This window comes from Camelina sativa, chromosome 20 (genome assembly GCF_000633955.1).
Source record: "Camelina sativa cultivar DH55 chromosome 20, Cs, whole genome shotgun sequence".
NCBI classification, from domain to species: Eukaryota; Viridiplantae; Streptophyta; class Magnoliopsida; order Brassicales; family Brassicaceae; genus Camelina; species Camelina sativa.
Window position 1 is genome coordinate 25,595,169 of NC_025704.1, and position 21,014 is coordinate 25,616,182.

The 21,014-nt window shown below is 38.8% G+C and overlaps 2 protein-coding genes and 1 long non-coding RNA gene across 7 annotated transcripts; 2 read left to right on the forward strand and 1 right to left on the reverse strand.

Annotated features, from left to right (window-relative positions):
* On the forward strand, positions 423 to 2,965 carry LOC104772816. The gene is made up of 5 exons (XM_010497384.1): positions 423 to 992; positions 1,088 to 1,713; positions 1,796 to 1,955; positions 2,358 to 2,627; positions 2,717 to 2,965. Exons 1-5 carry the CDS (start codon positions 423 to 425, stop codon positions 2,963 to 2,965), a joined length of 1,875 nt encoding a protein of 624 aa, XP_010495686.1.
* On the forward strand, positions 6,738 to 8,821 carry LOC104772817 (protein PHLOEM PROTEIN 2-LIKE A8-like). The gene is made up of 2 exons (XM_010497385.2): positions 6,738 to 7,300; positions 7,758 to 8,821. Exons 1-2 carry the CDS (start codon positions 6,819 to 6,821, stop codon positions 8,005 to 8,007), a joined length of 732 nt encoding a protein of 243 aa, XP_010495687.2. The 5' UTR covers positions 6,738 to 6,818; the 3' UTR covers positions 8,008 to 8,821.
* On the reverse strand, positions 7,592 to 13,553 carry LOC104771678. 5 transcript variants are annotated; one of them, XR_764898.2, is made up of 8 exons: positions 13,186 to 13,553; positions 12,808 to 13,067; positions 12,619 to 12,713; positions 12,410 to 12,506; positions 12,007 to 12,088; positions 11,733 to 11,792; positions 11,583 to 11,663; positions 7,592 to 7,809 (listed from the first exon to the last, which is right to left on the reverse strand). It is a non-coding gene; the product is annotated as an uncharacterized LOC104771678 (long non-coding RNA). The 5 variants fall into 5 exon arrangements; XR_764899.2 differs by lacking the exon at positions 7,592 to 7,809 and having other exon boundaries at positions 11,250 to 11,663; positions 13,186 to 13,221; positions 13,410 to 13,553; XR_764900.2 differs by lacking the exon at positions 7,592 to 7,809 and having other exon boundaries at positions 11,250 to 11,663; positions 12,410 to 12,460.

Below are 21,014 nucleotides of genomic sequence, written 5' to 3' on the forward strand. Positions count from 1 at the left end.
GTTGGTCATTTCTGCTGTTGAATGTGTTTGTGGTTCGGTGGCTAGTGGGTATGGGACCACTAGTTGTAGTTTATTTTATTATATTATATTTATTATTTATTATTTTTTAAAAAGAAAAGGTCGGTCGTTTCAAATATAACCGGTGAGGAGAGGAAAGGGATTCCAGCAAAGGTGCTACGGTACTTTCCAAAAAAAGATAGATTTAGGAGGATGTTTAGATCAAAACGGTTGGCTGAGGATTTGCGTTGGCACTTTACTAATGCTAGTGAAGATGGTACAATGCGGCATCCAGTGGACTCCTTGACTTGGATCCAGGTAAACGATAAATGGCCAGAGTTTGCTGGGGATGCTAGAAACCTTAGACTAGGAATTTCTACTGAAGGGATGAATCCGTTCCCTATCCAAAACACCAAATACAGCACATGGCCGGTGTTCTTAGTCAATTACAATATGGCTCCAACGGAGTATATCTACAGCCGCTGATAGATGACCTAAAAGAGTTATGGAATGATGGTATGGAGGTTTATGACTCGTTTAAGCAGGAGAGTTTCACTCTAAGAGCTATATTGTTGTGGAGTATCACTGACTATCCAGCATTAGGTACATTATCTGGATGTAAAGTGAAAGGGAAGCAAGCGTGTATTGTCTGTGGGAAGGATACACCTCATAGGTGGTTAAATTTCAGCCGCAAACATGTATATATGGGTAACAGGAAGCGTTTGAGACCTGGGCATCCTTACAGACGTAAGAAAGGGTGGTTTGACAATACGGTGGAGGTTGGTACTGCAAATAGAATTCAGAGTGGAGCAGAAATACTTGAGAGCCTTAAAGATTTTAGGAATGAATTTGGTAGACCTTTAGATAAGAAAGGCAAGAGAGAAAGAGTTGAGGCAGATGTTGATGATGCGAGTTCAGCTGATGAATATGAAGAAGGCGATGATCAATGGCGGTGGAAAAAAAGATCAATCTTCTTTGACATACCTTATTGGAAGGTTAGTAGAAATTAATAAATGAAATTTCAGTTTGGTTCTTAATTTTAACTACTATAGTGTGTTTCTGATTTTCACTTGTTGAATGGATATTGAAGTATCTGCCTGTGAGGCATAATATTGATGTCATGCACGTGGAAAAGAAGGTGTCTGATGCACTATTATCTATGCTGATGCATAGTGGAAAATCCAAGGATGGGTTGAAAGCAAGGAAAGATTTAGAAGACATTGGTATTCGAAGCAACTTACATGCGGAGATATGTGGGAAGAGAACCTACTTACCTCCAGCTGCGTATTGGCTTACTAAGTTGGAGAAACGTAAATTGTGCAGAAGGTTATCCAAATTCAGAGGTCCTGATGGATATTGTGCCAACATCTCCAATTGTGTGTCAGTAGATCCTCCCAGCATTGGTTGTCTCAAGTCACATGACCATCATGTCATAATGCAGAACCTGTTTCTGGTGGTTTTGAGAGGTTTACTGCCTAAAGGACCTCGTATAGCAGTGAATCGAGTATGCATTTACTTCAACAGGCTGTGCCAACGTGTAATTGATCCAGAGAAGCTAATTACACTAAAATCAGAGTTCGTGGAAACAATGTGTCAGTTGGAGAGATACTTTCCACCATCTCTTTTTGACATTATGTTTCACCTGCCAATACACCTAGCAAGAGAAGCACGCTTGGGTGGCCCTGTACACTTCAGATGGATGTACCCTTTTGAGAGGTAATTTCTATGTTCTATATATTTAAGATGTTAATAATCTTGTATGGCCAGAATAATAATGAGTTTTCTTATGTACATGTAGATACATGAAGACACTAAAGGCATATGTGAAGAATTTTGCAAGGCCAGAAGCTTGTATGGCTGAAGGCTACTTGGCAGGTGAATGCCTTGCGTTTTGTTTAGAGTTCCTTCAGAAGTCTGTTCCAGTTGAAGAAACACTTGCTCGCAATGAAGATGTTGAGGTAGATGAACATGTCCTTGAAGGTCGACCACTGCAGAAAGCCACAGAAAAGATTCTCACATATAAATAGCGAGACATAGCTCATCGATATATTCTCATGAATACAGCAGTCATGGAACCATATATTGAGTAAGGGTAAATTTGATTGAGTTTTATATTTACAATCTTGGACTTTTAGGAAATATGAGTCTAACTATGTGTAAAACAGGTTGCATTTGGAAGAACTGCAAGCTACAGATGCAAGATGCGCAAAAAATTCAACTCTATTGTGGAAATATCATAACGAAAGGTTCCCACAGTGGATTAAAGAAAATGTTAGAAGAATGTCATATATCAATTTGTTAGTTATAAATTTGATTGTGGTTGTGTTCATGACAAATAATTGTTTTTTGTTAACTGTTAGATACCAAGTAACACGAAGGACCATTCTAGTAGGCTGAGATGGCTTGCTTTTGGACCAAGACATATCGCTCAAACTTATAAGGGTTTTGTAGTAAACGGCCATCGCATTCAAACAGATGATGTCAAGAGGAAGACTCAGAATAGTGGAGTAACTTATGAAGCATTCTCTATGTGTAGAGCTAGTTCTAAAGATACGAGACAAATGGCAGACATAGTAGCATTCTATGGAGTGATAAAGGAGATCGTATTGATGGACTACCACATGTTCCAGGTTCCATTATTTAGGTGTAGTTGGGCTAACAAAGGGATGGAGTGAAAGAGGAAGACGGGTTCACCCTTGTCAATCTCCATATGAATCAGACATCATTCTTAAATGATCCTTTCATTCTGGCATCGCAACCTAAACAAGTTTTTTACTCCAGAGATGATGAGAACTCACCTTGGTATGTTGTTATGCGGGCACCACCAAGAGGGTACAACATGATGGACACAGTAGATGAGTTAGTTCCTGCACAAGCATCAGTCCAGCCAATTGAAGATTTAGGAGATCATGAGACTGATGATGACAGTTTTTGTGTTAGGGATGATTGTGAAGGTGTTCTAGTATAGGATTTAATTAAAAACTTGATTGTGTTTCAGGTAACCAAAGACGATGAAACCTGTAGCTGATAAAGTAGTTCGTCGCAGTAAGCGCCAGGCGGGAGTTGATGTGAGTCCTGTATTATCCTTGAGGAAGAAGAAAAACAAGAAGGCTCATGTAACTGAAGGAGATAATAGTGCAGAGGAACCAGATCAGAGTGTTGAGATAATGCAAAATGTAACTGAAGGAGATAAGAACGCAGAGGAACCAGATGTTGGAGAAAGAGATGAGACTGAAGCAGAAGAAGACTCACCCCGTGTACAAGAATCTAACGCCTCTGAAACACAAACACAACAATCAGATAACATAAAGAAGAAGTCAAGAGGTCCAACGAGAATGCGCAAAGTGGCAAAGCATGATGACGATAAGGTGGATGTGGAATTTAATGCTATGGGTGAGCATGTTGGCAGTGGATCAGTGACACTCTCCTCTTTCCTTGGTCCTCTTGTGAGAGAGCATGTGCCAGTACTGCTAGATGACTGGAGACATCTCGATGAAAGGACAAAAGACGTGATGTGGGAAGAAATTCAGGTAAGCTTAACTAAGTGTATATCTATCTATTAATAATCTGTAAATGATTTTAATTTTTTAAGTTGGCAATGTCTGACAGGTGAGGTTCAATTTGAAAGAAGATTGGCAAAAAGAAGCACTGTTAAGGCAAATGGGTAGGTTGTGGAGGGCTTCTAAATCTACGCTTTCTAGAAAAGTTCGAGCTACTAAAAGCAAGGTCAAATTACAGGAACTAAAGCCTAGCAACATCCAACGTGCATCAGCTTGGAACAGTTGGGTGAATAAATTGAATAGCACAGCTTCTAAGGTTATTTAAAAACTTCCCATTGATTATTTAACCTTTTTGTGTATATTACTTATGGCCATTTCTTTGTGTCAATAGGAAAAAAGTGAAAAATTCAGACGTATGAGGAAGGGTCAAATTCCTCACACCACCAGCCGCAAAGGAATGGTTCGCTTAGCTCATGAGATGGTATGTGTGCTTCTATATTGAATTGGTTGGTTGTATGACTACTTGAGATATTTTTGAATTGGTTGGTTGTACTTGTAGAAAAAAAAGAGTTCTGATCCTAGGAAAGTTACTAGAAGTAAGGTGTGGATAGCAGGACATACACATTCTGATGGAAGACCTGTGAGGGGAGAATTTGCAGAAACGATTGTAAGAATCACCTAAAATCATAATGTTTGTTCTTTAAGTTATTTGAAAGTAGTTTATATATGTTGTGTATCAATTTTTATTTCAGGAAAAGATCAAGACAATTGATAGTGAAACGGACTCCACAACCACGGATAATGTTAGAGACGATGCTGTGAGTCAGGTACTTAGAAAAGACAAACCAGGAAGACTTAGGGGCATGGGCAGAGGCTCTACTGTTACCAGGATGGCATTATTACAGACTAGAGACTCCCATGTCCAGAAGCTTGAAGCTACTCAAGCAGAATTACTTACCAAGATTGCAGATTTGGAGAATGTGGTTAGTAACTTAGCTGGTAAAAATGTAACTATTTTAAACTGGTTCTGTCATGATGTGAAATTTTAAGATGTAATTTTGATTTAGATACCAACTTATATGGATGTTTTGGTTATCATGTCCTTGCAGAGTCATGATCCCGTTTCGCAGTCTGACTTAAGCGATGCTACCAAAGGAGGAATTAGGTGCCAGCTACTGGATTGGTGTTTGGCTAATGATGTGGTTGTTAGTGAAGGAGAATATTGTTCCAGTGAACCTACATATAAGATTGGTCGCATTCCATTGGGTCCTAATGCAGCAGCTGTAATTGTGAAGTATGCATCAATCCCAGAAGCATATATCTGGAGACCTACTCCAACCATTGTCTCCCTTAGTCAAGCTGTAGGAGGTAAAATCGCATGGCCCACTGACAAGATAATATTGGACGATCCCCTATCCCAACCTCCTAACACTGTTAGTGAAGAGGTAAATTACGACTGTTGTATTTCTCTGTAGAATAATGTGAATTAGATTATAATTTGACTGTATATTTTTTGCGACTCGTTTGCAAACGGATGCATCACTAGGAAGAGTTCACATCTTTTATTATTGGAATGGAAATGGGGATTTGATTGCTGAGGGTCTGTTGTTGTCAACTGATGCTAAATATTTGGTGAACGATATTGCACTGGGACCAAATGCTGCAGTTGTTAAGGTCCAGCTAGTGGTAAACCCGGATGCTTATTTATGGAGACCAATGCCTGAATTCTCAATCATGGGTGATGCACTAAATGAGACAATAGCATGGCCTATTGATAAGATAAACCTAATCCAAACACTTCCAACCGATGAATCAACCAGAAAATCAAGTCAGGTAAGTTTTTGCAACTAGTTTTTTTGCATATCTGAATGGTTGAAACTTTGATTGCAATTGTTGTTCTGATGATGTGTTATAATTTTTGGTTATAGAGTGCTAGTCCCAGCACTGGTAGTAGCAGCAAATGTGCCAAACAGAAGTGTATTCTGTTGAATATTGATAACTCTGGGCAGAGAGTTGCAACCGGTCGTGTATCTTCAACTGATCCAGCAGAGAAGGTTCATTTCGTCCCTTTAGGTCCCAATGCTAGCAAAGTATGGGTAGAGGTTTTAAAGGTTGATGGTGCTAGAGTATGGAGAGCAAACTCTGAGGTTGAATTCATAGGTGATGCAGTCGGAACCACTGTGGCTTGGCCTAATGACAAGATTATATTCATTTGAGGCTGACACATTTGTGTTTTATGTAGTACTATCAACTTGTATCTTTAGAATGTTTGTGGCTTTGTAACATTCAATCTTATTGGATATTTTAAATTTCTATTAAACAAATCAATAAAAAAATAATATAATAAAAAAATAAATAATTAAAAAATAAATAATAAAAAATAAATGTAAACAATTACATTTATATAAATGCTATATTAATATTTAAAACAAAAATTTGAAAACGCTGTTATAGAATGTTTAATTGCAGACGCACAAACGCTATGGTAGCCGTGAATACGATAGCAGAACAAAAAAACGCTATATAAAGTATCTGACCTATAATGACGGGCGCAAATATAGCGTTTGTTAAAACGCTATGGTATTGATAGATAGCGTTATTCAGATGCTATTAAAACTCAATTTTCTTGTAGTGAAACACTTATGTTAAGTATGAGAATTTTCTACTACTTATGAGAACACGGAAACGTACTCTCTCTAATCAAAGTGCAAAGTTTCCTTTCTCATAGCACTTGTCAATGTAGAAAGGTAAAACTCCGTAGAGATCAATGTATTCATGACTCACGTATATATATTACATTGGTTGGATATGTTCAAATATACAGAAGATATACATTAAGGAGATCTAAAGATATCCTAAGAAGATTGATATATATCTTCATCTAACAGTCAACATCAAGACGACTACGAAGGGAACCATGGCCCAAAGCACGTAAGTCCAGTTGGTTGGTCCAACAGATACCAAATAAGGGAACGTTCGTTCGTTAGCGCACGTTGGAATCAATGACGCGTTGTCTAGTACTATGATAAATTCTTGTCAGAGAATGTCTCTCTTTTTTTGTCGGTGTTTTGTGACTTTGTCTTTTATTTTTTCTAGAAAACGAGGTAAACGATACTTTTTTCTTTTTTGTTCGTTAGCGCATGTTGGAATCAATGACGCGTTGTCTAGTACTAAGATAAATTCTTGTCAAAGAATGTATCTCTTTTTTGTCGGTGTTTTATGACTGTGTTTTATTTTTAACTTTTTTTTCTAGAAAACGAGATAAAGAATACTTTTTTTCTTTTTCAGTGGTCAACAGTAAACAGCCAAACCCTAACAACAATGGTCGCTCTCACTAATCACGCTCAACCCAATGCCCAAATCCGCTGCGGTCCTCAGGTTTTCATCAGTTTCCGTGGAGATGACGTGCGCAATGACTTGGTAAAAGATCTCGTGAATAACTTGAAATCTAAACGGATTAATGTCTTCATAGATACCTTCTTGCCAGGAGGGCGGGGATTACAAGAGCTCTTCTCTAAGATCGACATGTCGAAAATTGCAATCGTGATCTTATCCAAGAAGTACCCAGACTCTTGTTGGTGCATGGAAGAGCTTGTGAAGATTGACAAGCGAATGAAAGAAGGCAAACTCATCGTGATCCCAGTCTTCTACAAGGTGACCACGAGCGACGTAAAAAACCTTAGAGGAGATTTCGGAAAAAGTTTCGATAAACTGAAGAAATGTCACGCAATGGGAGAACCGAGGAAGGTTAAGCAATGGGAATCTTCCGTGAAGTCAATTGCAAACATAAAGGGCTTACCCGGGTATTGATTTCTTGATAACAAAAAATATTTGATGGTGTTTAGGGTCTAATCAATAAGTATTGCTAAAACTGATTTCTGTGAAGCCGTGTGATGAATAGTTTTTATTGTTGGAAGTGTTAAATTAGGTGAAAGCTAGTAAAAGAGCCAATTCTTTTTGTTTGTTTCCATATGCATATGCAGCAAAATTACTGGTTTTTGTTTTGTTACCCGGGATTAAATTGCTTTTTTTTATAGCTAATACTGTTTAATTAAGTGTATCTTTTTTGTTCGTTACAGTTAATGATATCAAAATAGTAGAAGAGCATTAATTGATTAATTCATCACATCTTATTGTTCATTACAGGAGCTTATGTAGTAGTAAACAAACAATGGTGATTTTACAAAAGGAGATCTTTTCCTAGTACATGTGCTAAAACATTTTCTTATCTTCTCTTTTGTCCTCTTTTTGATGTTGCAGCAGAACTGTCCCTCCTCTTGTCGGCCAGATTGTTCATGCTGTTGAAGTATGTCTAAACGAAATGCCAGCAAAAGACGTCAAGGCTGTATTTACAGTAATTTGGTTGGGTGTCTATCTTGTAGTGTCTTTCCTCAGCTTTCTTTCATACATGATTTTTAATGATTTAAAACCTTTCAAAAGTGGCAAATGGATGCTTGGTTATCCAACAATGGCTGCTATCCTACTCAGTATTGTGTATTGTATTGATTAGTACACTTGTGTGTTGTGCAATGTTAACTACTTGAACCTCTCTCTGTCCAAAATCCAAAGACCTCTTGGTAGTCCTGTAAGTCTTTGCTTCTTCATTTGGAATCATCTTTTTTGTTTCAGTTTCCTTTGTAGTCAGCTTTAAAAAGGTTTGCTATTGTATCAGAATGTATGATACCATTGGTGTGAATGTGAGCATGCATATTTGAGCACAATTTTTGGCATCTCTTGCTTACTTGCTTAATTCTGTAACTCCCCGACCACCACCTCTCAGTGGGGCCATGTCCAGTCCCAGTCCATGATCTCTCCATCCTTAATGGGCCTCACGTCCTCTCACTAGACCCGTGAACCCAACAATATCCAAAGACCGGTTTGCAACGTCTGGGAAGTTTTAAATACTTGTTATCGTCCCTACAAATCACCACATGATCTTTCCCTGTGTTTTGTCCTCACTCGCACAGTTCCGACACTCCAGCTTAAGCACGCTTAACATTTCACGAAAAACCTTAGTTGCATCGACCAACGCCTCTACATGGCATCGATCGATGTTCCTAGGTAAAATCACGCCGTCCTCGCATTGCATCGATCGACGCACAAAGTGCATCCACCGATGCACATGCCGAGCATCGTTTTCCCCGAAGCTTCTCGCTGGATCTTCGTTCCTACAAACGTCAAACTCGATTCCAAGCCACAAGAAGGCTTCATAAGCCCCTAATAACGTTTTAACAAGCCAAACAACACAGAAACAAGTAGATCAGAGAAATCTCAAGCTTAGATAAGCCATGGTCATGCACTCACCTTTGTCAAGAAGATTTTGAACCTTAAACAAGCACAACAACGCTCCTAGGAAGCTCCTACAATGATTCTACAGATCTCTACAGGAACAGCCTGAAATCTCCCAAAAATCCTCAAGAACGCTCAAGAACAGTTTTCTCCTTCTCTTTTATCTCAAAAGCGGCTAGACTCGCTAATGACGACAAAATTCCCTATTAAACACGACTTAAGGGTTTTCCTAACCCAAAACGCAGCGTTTAACTTAAACTTGTCCTCACATAACCGGCCTTGCATGCACTGATGCATCCCCTAAACCAGGATTTCGGTTCGCGGATGTTACAATTCTCCCCCACCAACATAGATTCGTCCTCGAATCTCGAACAACCATCAGTCAAGGACTCCCGTGCAACCGTTTCCACGGCCCGCACCTCCTCCGATTGATCTACGAAAGGTCACCTCTAGGTGATAGACATAAGTTCCAGGCATTATTTGCTCTCGACTTTTGGACTTTCCTTTACCCATAGGTCTTAACCTTGAGTTTTTATTGGCTCCTCATCAGGCCTAAGCGGGCATGCCATAATCTATAAGGAAGTCCAATATTTGTCTCTCGGGTTGCCACCCTACAGCGCACCCCCGCATAGTTATCCGAAGTCGATATACCAACCATACTCTCAAGCCACAAAGTCTCAGAATATGGCGGTACTAGGAGAACCAAAGTCCTCCAAGAGTCGTGAGCAAAAAATTCTGAACACACCTGAGTCCTATCCCTATCCAGGTTTCCTTCCCAAGGCTCGCGTAAAACAACAATATGTCCTACCAACCACATATCCCCTCACTGGAATACCTCATGACCACACAAGGATCATCAACATGCCACAAGGGCTGCCACAAAGGCCAACAAATGTCCTAAGCAGGACCGCCAACAAGGCCAAACAAATGTCCTAAACAGGACCGCCACCAAGGCTAAACTTATGTCCTAAACAGGACCGCCACCAAGGCCAAACAAATGTCCTAAACAGGACCGCCACAAAGGCCACTTGTCCCGAAGGACCATCACGAAGACCACTCGTCCTAAAGGACCGTCACGAAGACCATACGTCCCGAAGGACCATCACGAAGACCTCTCATCCCGAAGGATTACCTAAACAGGCTACACGTCCCAAAGGACCGTCACGAAGACCACACATCCCGAAGGACCGCCTAAATATACACATTGACTAAACAGCCCACCACAAAGGTCACACAATTGGCTAAACAGCCCGCCACAAAGGCACACAATTAGCTAAACAGCCCGCCACAAAGGCTACAAAATGTCTCAAAAGACTGCCACACATGGGCACAATGACTCAAAAGTCCGCCACGATGGCCACAGGAGCCCCTCCAAGGCTCACAACTAGTAAAAATAGACAAATTCTAACTGACATAAAACTTTCCATTTTTAGAACTTTCCACTTCTGGAAACTTTCCACTTTTACAAACTTCTATTTCAGGAAACTTTCCCTCAAAAACCACCGCCTCACGGAAATTTTGTACCCCAAACACCACCTCATCTTGTTACTTAGTCGCACAACCAACCACCCCTAAGCGACCAAGTAAACAAGAGAGATGGGCTTGAATACTCCATTCTTGCTCCAGCCACGGACTACAGATGGGACCAGGCTAGACATGCTCAAGTTGCGGGCTGCTTCTCAAACCACTTATTAAACGTTGCCTTCATCCTCGCCTCTGGCTCCCAAGTCTACTCCTCAACACCATCACAGTCCCAGAGGACTCTCATCAAAGGAATCTTCTTCTTCCGAAGTTCCTTGATCCTCCTCTGGAGAACCCTCACTGGTCTCGCCTCCAAAGTCATGTTAGGCTGAAGATCCTCAGGAATCTTAGCCAACAACTGATCATCCTCACGGAGACACTTCCGCAACATCGACGCATGAAAAACCTTGTGGAATGCACGCATAACCTCAGGCAACTCCAGCCTATATGCCACCGGTTCCACCCGCTCAATCACTCTGAACAGACCCATATACCTCGGACTCAACTTAGTCTCTGTCAATGACCTGTTCGGACCCTGCAACATGGCCATCTTGAGGTACACTCTGTCTCCCACCTGAAACTCAAGATCTTTCCTCCTCTTATCAGCATAACTCCTCTGCCTATCCTGAGCTTCCTTCATGTTCAACTTAAGAACCCAAATCTTCTCTGAGGTCTCCTGAAAAAAACCAGCACCATACATACTCCTCTCTCCCACTTGAGTCCAGCATAATGGTGTACGACATGGCCTCCCATACAAAGCCTCATAAGGAGCTATCCCAATGCTCGCATGATAACTATTGTTGTAAGCAAACTCTGCCAAGCACAGGTGATCCACCCTATGGCCACCCCAATCCAACACCGAAGTGAACTTAGAATCCCTATCAGACACAATACTCGCTGGCACCCCATGCAACCTGACTATCTCTTTCACATATTTTTTATCCAAGACCGCTGCTCCATCAGTCTTCTTAATAGCCATAAAATGTGCCGACTTAGTCAACCGGTCCACAATGACCCAAATAGCATCAAAGGTCCGAGACACTGGCAATCCTACCACGAAGTCCATCGTGATCATATCCCACTTCCACTCTGGAATGGGCAGACTCTTCAGCAACCTACCTGGAACCTGATGCTCAGCCTTCACTAGCTGACACACATTGCACCTCGTGACCCAACTAGCTACATCTTTCTTCATCCCAACCCAATGATAGTACATTTTGAGGTCACGATACATATAAGTGTTATTTAAATATAAGTGTTATTTGAATAACTTACCAGTATATATAGTAGATTGCAATGTTACTCTTCCACTTCTATTTTCAAAGTTTAAGTTATGTGAACATATAACAGGAAACCCTGCAAAAATGAAAACATGTTCACATTAGACTTGATTAAAATGATAAATACAGTCTTTATAAAACTAACCTCTGTACCGCGGGATCAAACCTCTGTATTTCCCCATTTGATTATGTCCTGTCCGGAAACCTCAATGAGAACAATTTGATTGGTAAGTTATTATATTTGAAGCACTTACTTTTATACATACAATCTTGAAAGTAATATGCTATCATGGGAATGTTGTTTTGATTGAGTTAAAACTTGATTTTTTGATGTTTTCTTTCTGATGCAAACAAAGGACAATTCTTTCATAATCTAATTTAGAAAAGAATCGCAAAAAAAAGAGAGTCATGTAACTAACCGTGTAAGACGCCATCATCGTTCGTAGTTAGTTGACTGTAATTGTTGATGTTTTTAGCCCTTTCTGCACAATCGTTGTAAACCTGAAATGAACATATATTAGTATATGAGGACGTTTACAGAATGAGGATGAGCATCTTCGTTTGCGTGTGGTTCCCTTGGTTCGGCTATGGGTGGTTGAGCTGCATGGGCAAACACCACATGTGGTAGAGGGGCAGAGATTGGAACTATATGAGACTTGGCTGCAGGAATCGGGGCCGGCGAGTGCGGCTGATGACGTGGTACACATGTATCCATGTACTTTGAACTTGGATAACGAAATTTTGAAATTGAAAAACAACTAAACATGTATCCATGTCAACCACAATAATATTCAAAATCTACTTTGATGGAAAGCTACAAACCTTTGAAAGAAGACTCAATTCGATTATATATCTCGAAGCTCCACTCAAAAGCTATAATCAAACATCTTTGATTTAGTGTTCTTCATATTTCTCCTGACTTTTAACAAAAGAAAATAACTAACGAAACTTTGAACTTGAAAAACAACTAAACAGGTATCCATGTCAACCACAATAATATTCAAAATCTACTTTGATGGATAGGTACAAACCTTTAAAAGAAGACAATTCAATTATATATCTCGAAGCTCCACTCAAAAGCTATAATCATACATCTTTGATTTAGTGTTCCTCATATTTCTCCTCACTTTTAACAAAAGAAAATAATTAACAAACGATGATGACTCTAAATTATTTGATAACTATCACGCAGAATTAGAAAGAAAAGATAGAGATATTACCTTAGTGACCCATTGTAGGAAAAATATTTCTCTACTTGCAAGGAAAAAGAAATCCAAAACTATATGGTAAGTTTTATGCCGAAATTAAATCCAATTGTTGTCTCTACACTTCTTCTTAATGAAAGTAATTTAACCCTGACCAGGTAATATCAAAAAACAAAAAGATTAGAGTGTTTGGATAGATAAGTCATAGGTATTTACAAATCAAGAAATGGGTTTAGGGTTACTTATCTTTGGTTAAGTGGAAGTCATTCGAGTTCCTGATATTTTTATAAAGCCCAAAATTATTAGAAACAAAAAATTCAATATAAATCTAAACATTAGAAGATGAAAACAACAAAAAAAAATAAAAACACCGATTTAGATTCAGATTCTTACCTTATAAAGAACACCCATATTCGTTTATAGATTTCCCTGCTTAGAAGAAACGCTGGAATCAGACATAAAAGAGCAATTCAAGCAGGAATCTTTACAGTTTCTGAGCTATAATCAGAAAAAGTTAGAACAAATCGGGATCTAAACAGTTTTTAGAAGATTATCTCTCTTATCAATTGAAGACGTCATCCGGTACTCCATTAAGACAGATTGATGATGGATCTTACTCTGGGTTTTTCAATTCGGAAATAGAGGTTGTCTGATCCATCCTCGATTGAATCAGATCTATGATGTCGAATCGATTTTTTCTCTTCAGACAACCTTTTTTTTTTTATCGTTTTTCTGTTGTTGTTGTCTTCTATTTTTCTTTATTTGGCCACCGATCAATTGTTTTGGTTAAGCAAAAAAAAAACACAATGGGCCTAATCTGATTCAGAAACCCATCAACGTTAATTTATAAGATTCACTTTTCCGGGTCCATTAGTATTTTCCAACAAACTTTATATTTACTGAACAAAATTAACATTTCAACTAATTATGAAAAATTTAACAGATATTTAAAAGACAAAAAAAACTTATGCCCACACAAAATATGTATTTCAAATTATGGTAAACTCATCTAATTATTTAAACAATAAAATTAAATTTATATTTCAATTACATTGTAAATACAAATACAAAGAAACATAAAAAAAAACAAATAGTTTATCCAATAGAATTATACAGAAGCTAAATAATGGTAAACTCATCTAACTATTTAAAATAATAGTATTCAACATATATTTAAACTACATTGTATATACAAATACAAAGAACCAAAAATAGACTACCCAAAATAATTATAATAACAATAATGGTATTTTAAATTATTAACCCGAGGTCAAACAATAGAGATACACACAATATGAATTATACAATATATTAGAGCTGTGAAATTTAATAATTTATAAAGTATAAAACTAATTAGTTACATATATAGAAAAATAAATCATTAGTTTAATTTACGTATTTCTAAACAAAAATATAGCCCTGCGATGTACCGTGGGTGTATATCTATTTACAATTACATTCTTGAAAACGCAAAGTTCGTTTCCTCAGAGATCATCATCAATTCTCACCGTCTTCAACCTTTAGGTGAGTATATCATTACCCACTGATCTTCGTTTCTGAATATTTCGAACCTGATTATCATAGTTTTGATTTCTATCTTGGTACGTAGGCTTTTATTTTCTCTTAAATCACAGCCCCTCTAGAACTCGTTTATAGCCACTTTATCCCTATATCATCGTATTGTATTCGTATGGTTTTCAGATACTAACTATTTTGAGTTTCAATTGTTTGTGAAACAATACTTATAGATACCTTCTTTAGAAATTCAAGAGACCGACGACTTTCAGTTACATGTAATTAGCTTCATGATTTGAGAGCCAAACAAACATCATCGTTGTTTGTATTCAGAACTGAACAGATTCAAGTGTATAGAGAAAACTTGCTATAGATATTACACACATACTAGGCAATGTACCGTACTATAAATTACGGGTCAACATTTTTCCAAAGATAATAAAAATATTATGTTTGAGATATTGTTTACTTTAAATATTGCAATCGTTCGGTAAATTTACATATATGTAATTATAAATAATAATTATTTTAAAATAATATAATATTTAAATTGTTTGATATGTATTACAGTTTTATATTGATTGTTTGTTGTATTTGCACCTAGTAATATTATAATTGTGAGCAAATAAAATAACTAATTTAGTAAATTGTTATACAACAAAATAAAAACACAAAGCTGGCAACGGCAATGGCGACTAGGGTTTGAGATGGATTTGTCTTCCGGTGGTAGAGGGCGGAGAGGGGGTCTTTTTGTTCTGTTTGTGGTTGGTCAGAATTTGGGATGGGTGGAAACACAACACTGTTTGTGGAATCGGCGATTTGGTTGTCGCGGGTATCTTCCTCTAAGGTTGGTATCTTGGTTTTTTGGAAGATTAATCGGAAGTTTCGAGTTGATTTGGTTGGAGGCAGAGGACGGATCTGGGGGCTTCGATTTAGGGATCTTCGAAGTAGGGATTTAGGGACCACATCTTTGGAAGTTCGGTTTTGTCGGGATTTGATTTTATAATGGGTATTGATTGTGGTTTTGGAGATCAATGTTACGATTCCCTCAGAGTTTTGTGTTGGAAAGTGGAGTTTATGGGAGTGGTGGTGGATATTTGGAGTATTAGGTTTTGGTTATTTTTGGGAAGATTGTGTGTATCGGTATTGATTATTAGTGGTGGAGACGATTTAATTTATCAATGGGTATTTAGAGGAAGGCCAGGCTTGCTTTGTTTCTTATTCCTCAGCTTCTCTCGTCATTGGATTTCTTACGAGTGTGGTCTTCTGATCAGTGGTTTTTCTCTTGGTTTTCTGTGTGATCTAATGTTGTGGTTCATGTGATGCAAGATGGCTCAGTTGGCATTGAATAAGGGCAAAGCTCCGTTGGTTCGCACTAAAAAAGTGAAGATTGCCGGATCGGTTTTAGCCCAGCGGATTCAACAGTTTGAGTTGACGCTAATTGGGCGTTTGATGAATCTGGTCGTTCAAAGCATGGAGTCCTTGGTGACTAACTTCCCTAAGATCGAGGATAAAGTGGTGGGAGCGGATTTGGGGCAGGGTACATTCCAGTTTAATTTTGTCACTGAAGAGGATTTTCATAGTGTTTTGCAGAATGGCCCGTATCATTTTGATGGCTGGATGGTTTCACTGGTTAAGTGGGAGCCTATTATTTCAGAGACATATCCGTCTGCCATTAACTTTTGGATGAAGGCTTCTGGTATCCCAATGCATCTCTATAAGATAGCAACTTTGGAAGCTATTGGAAAGAAAATTGGTATTATCTAGGAGATTTATGAGGAGTCTTGGAGTGTATGTGTCACTGTCAATGGGTTTAATCCGCTTCGCTTCAAGTTGGTGGTTCCTTTTGATAGTGGGGATGAAGTGATAGTTACTCTTGAGTATGAGAAGCTAATGGGATATTGTGAGTTATGTTCTCGGTTAACGCATGAGTCAAGATTTTGTCCAAAGGTTACTACGGATGATGGTGGTCAGGTGATGGAGGATCATTCTGACAAACGTGGTGGACAGAGGCAGCATGTCACAGCTTTTCATGGTGCTCAACTGAATGAAGGTGGATGGGAGAAGCCAAGGAAATTTGTTAAAAGAGCTTTGGATTTCCAAAGGCATGATCAAAGTGAGCGTGGACATAATTCTCAGCATCGGGTTGGGGATAATGGTAATGGTGGTTCTCGAAATCAAGATAGGTCTCAAGGTCTAGTGTGTGGGCAAAAGAAAAACTTTTCTCCGCATAGGTTTGATTCTAATGAGCATGGGGGGAACTGTTTTCCTCAGGCTAATGGTGTGGATTTGATGGGTCAGTTTCCTAGTCTCCATCTAAATAGGAAGGGAGCTGGTCCAGTTTGGCCTAAACCCTTGTATAAGGCCAAGCAGAGTGTGAATGAGAAGACATCTCTTTTGGCTGCTGGTTCTGTCGCTTTGGTTCCAGAGACGGATGGCTCTCAGTCGAATGTGATAATGGATGATACTCAAAAGAAAGACAGTGGTGAGAAGTCTTTGGATTTGGATTTCTCAGTAGATATTGATGATCTTTTAGAGGAAGGGGAGTATAATGATGATGTCCTCACGGAGAATCCAGAGGGGGAGTCTGTGAATGTTGGGAAGATGGGTTTGGATAGGGAGACTGAGCCTGCTGGAGTGGAGGATCTGGTCCTCAAGGTACTTCTAATGTTTCTATTCCGCTGTCTTTGGTTATGAGTGGTGTGAGTAGGGCAATGAAGGCGGTTAATTTGGGGAATAAGTTACGTAGGAACAATTGTGTTAGTAATTCGATTGTTAGGAAAGGGGGCTGTGGCATTAAGAATTTTGTGTTACTAGGGGCTTCCCCTGGGAAGAGATTTTTGGTTAAAACTTTGTGTAAACCTACAGGTGAAGGAATTAAATAGCTAGGTTCGGGAAAACAAGCCAAAAGGCTAAAGATGGTCTTACTTTTAGACGAGGGAGCCACCCGGTTAGAATAGGGATGGTTTTGGATTACTCAAGATTCTACCTTTTGTTTTTCAGGTAACCTTAGTTGGGAGACCTTTTGGGAAAGCACGGACGCTGGACACCGGTGTAGAGTTTGTTGCCTTTGTAAAGAAATATTTGTAAACAAGATTTATTGTTATTGACTCGATTTGGGCCTTAGGCTCTGGGATCCCAACCCTTTGTTAGTGTTTTCAACAACTTAAATTAATAAAATGAGATTTTATTAAAAGCCTTGTGTTCCACTCGATATTAGTCTTGTTCGGACGAACACAACTCGCGGACATGGTACGGGTTGAAAAGCCTTAAGCCGTGTTCGAGAGGTACGATACCCACGGATGGACTGACTAAGGTATTGGATTCGTTCTAATAACCTCGGTTGGATCATCTAGGAGCATCAAATGTAACGCGTTTGATTCGTTCTTAGCCCTAGAACAGTTTGTGGGTGTTACAGAGAGTGGTATCCCAAAACCACCGGCTAAAACGTGAAGGTCATTAGTTGGAATTGTCAGAGCATTGGGGATGACATGACAGAGGATCATTTGAGGGACTTGTGGAAGAAACATCGGCCCGATATTCTGTTTTTATCTAAAACTAAGAAGTGTTTTTCTTATTTGCAAACAATTCAAAATAAATTTGGTTATCATAATTTCTACACGGTTGAGCCACGCGGTTCTAGTGGAGGTTTAAGTTTGTTTTACAATGATGAAATAAAACTTGATATTAAATAAAATTTGATATTATTTCTGCATGTGATCGTTTAATTGATGTAAAAGCTTTTTTTGGACAACAATTGGTTTTTTTATCTTTTTTATATGGGGATCCTGTTCCTAAACTCCGGGAGAGAGTATGGAACAAACTAATCCAACTACGTTATGTTAGGCAAGAACCTTGGTTTATGATTGGTGACTTTAATGAACTTATCGGAAGCCATGAGAAATCAGGAGGTGCTTTAAGGCTAGTTTCTTCTTTTATACCTTTTATTTCAATGATTAGGCACTGTGGGATGTTGGAATTCCTTTGCTATGGGGAACAATTGTCTTGGCGAGGTGATAGGCGTAACAATCAGGTTGTTAGATGCCGGTTAGATCGTGCATTAGGGAATGAAGACTGGCATTGTCTATTTCCTCATTCTAAGGTGGATTACCTAGAGATGATTGGTTCTAATCATTGTCCAATCTTAACGACTTGTGTGAAATTTGTTGGACTTTCAGATTTGACAAGCGATGATTGGGTAAGGAGGGACTAAATGGTGTTGTGGAGTCAGGGTGAAATTGCACAAAAAATATCCGAGTTTTGGTTTTTCTGGACAAAATACGAAACTGTAGGAATTCTATTTCTTGATGGCAGACAAATAATGTACCCTCGGTTCATTCTCTAATAGTGTCTTTGAAGGCGGCATTTCAGGATGCTAAATTGGATGACTCTATTTCTTAGGTGGATATTTAAATTATCAAAAGGAAGTTGAAAGAGGCATACTGGGATGAGGAGATTTACTGGCAACAAGAGTAGGAAGTTTTGGCTAAGAGTTGGGGATACAAATACGAAGTTCTTTCATGCATCTACAAAGCAACGATGGTTTAGAAACCAAATCGTAGGCTTGTATGGTCCGAATGATAATTGGGATGTGTCTGACAAGGGTATGGAAAAAATTGCGACTGATTATTTTTCTAATCTTTTTCATGGTCCAACGTGAGTGGAATTTCAGAGATGGTTCAAGAGAGAAACCCACTCATCACGGAAAGTATGAATAGAGTGTTAACCAAGGAAATTTCGGAGTCTGAAGTTCAGAATGCTTTGTTTGCTATGAATCCAGAAATATCTCCAGGCCCTGATGGACTGACGGCATTATAATATCAGAGATTTGGGTCGTCCCTTAAAGGGAATTTGGTGGCTTTGGTACAAGATTTTTTCCGCTCAGGATGGTTCGATAATCGATTAAATGAAATTAGTATTTGTCTTATCCCGAAGATGAATACTCCTCAGAGAATGACAGAGTTTCGTTCGATTAGTTTATGTAACATAAGCTATAAGATAATCTCTAAAATTCTATGTTTGCGACTTAAGAGATTTTTACCTTCGCTTATTTCGGAAACTCAGTCGGCGTTTTTTTCCGTAAGATTAATTACAAATAATATTTTGATTGATCAGGAGTTGTTTCATGGTTTAAAACCAAATAGGCGCTATAAATTGGATTTTTTAGCCTTCAAAACAGGTATGAGCAAAGCTTATGATCGGGTTGAATGAAATTCTCTGGAAGCGGTGTTAGGCATATTAGGTTTTGATAATAAATGGATTCCATAGATTGAGTGGTGTGTTCGTTCGGTCTCATATAAGGTCTTGCTAAATGGTTGACCCGTGGTTCCATTATCCAGAAGAGGAGATTACGGCAAGGGGATCCCCTATCTTCGTACGTACTTGTTTATTCTTTCTACTGAAGTCTTGATTGCTAACATTAAGAAGGCAGAATGGGAAGAGAAACTAACAGGTATTACGATATCTCATGATTGCCCAACTATCTCTCATCTTTTGTTTGGGGCAAGAGGTAAACCTTGATAAATCATCTATCATGCTTGGAAAAAAGTGTCAGCCCATTCTAAAGAGTCTTTAAAGATGACCATTGGTACTTCCAAAGAAGGAGGTATAGGCTCCTATTTGGGCATTCCAAAGAGTCTTGAGGGATCAAGAAATAAGGTTTTTAGTTATGTTAAGGATCGTTTGGACGATCGGGTAAATGGTTGGTTAGCGAAATACTCAACGAAAGGGGGAAGGAAGTACTGATCAAATCAGTTGCTTTGGATCTTCCAATGCATGTTATGTCCTGTTTTAAACTCCCACAAGAATTGCATCTAAGTTATCGAGTGCTATATCAAAGTTTTGGTGGATTTCTAATGGTAAGGCCCGGGGCTTACAATGGATGGTGTGGGATAAACTGTGTAAGGACGCGATGTTTTGAGCTTTGGAACAATTTAATGACGCGATTTTAGCTAAACAGTATCAGCGCTTAATTCAATATCCAAACTCCCTGTTGGCCCATGTGATGAGGTGTAGGTACTTTTGGAATACACATCTTTTACTGGCCAAAAATCTGTATTCTCCGTCTTTTAGTTGGAAAAGTATATACTCTACTAAACCTATAGTGGAACGTGGTATGAGGTGGATGATAGGTTTGGTCTCGTGTGGAGACACCCTTGGATACCAGATCAATATCCTCGCCCAACGAATGGTCGGGGTTAGATTTTGCATCCTAATTTAATGGTGAATCATTTAATTAATATTGTCACAAAAGAGTGGCATTTACCAATCCTTGAGCAGTTTATGGATCCGGAGGATATTCAGATCATTTGGAGTCTGGCGGTTAGTAAGATTTCTAAGCCTGACCGGCTGGTTTGGCATTTTTCAAAATCTGGAAGATATTATGTGAAATCAGGTTATAAATTATCACGGGAGATGATTGCTGATATTGAGTATGGTTCTACGTGTTCTGCGTGCTCAGGTCTGGAAACTTAAAATCGTTCCAAAAGTAAAATATTTTCTTTTGCAAGTTGCCTCTGGTTCACTCCTTGTGTTGGATCGGCTTGTTCACCAAGGGATTCAGTGTGACTCTAAGTGTCGTAGGTGTGACTCTATGGTTGAGACAATTAATCATACATTTTTTGATTGCCCACGATCACGAGAAGTCTGGGATTTATCTCCACTTTTGGTTTTTTCAATGGGCTTTCCGTATGATTCAGTGTTTTTAA

Bases quoted from the DNA above. Each gene is read 5' to 3' on its own strand.
- LOC104772817 (XM_010497385.2), top strand. From the start codon at position 6,819: ATGGTCGCTCTCACTAATCACGCTCAACCCAATGCCCAAATCCGCTGC. The intron at 7,301-7,757 runs GTATTGATTTCT...TTGATGTTGCAG, and splicing joins AACATAAAGGGCTTACCCGG to CAGAACTGTCCCTCCTCTTG.
- LOC104772816 (XM_010497384.1), top strand. From the start codon at position 423: ATGGCCGGTGTTCTTAGTCAATTACAATATGGCTCCAACGGAGTATAT. The intron at 1,714-1,795 runs GTAATTTCTATG...ATGTACATGTAG, and splicing joins TGGATGTACCCTTTTGAGAG to ATACATGAAGACACTAAAGG. The intron at 1,956-2,357 runs GTAGATGAACAT...GTTAACTGTTAG, and splicing joins CTCGCAATGAAGATGTTGAG to ATACCAAGTAACACGAAGGA.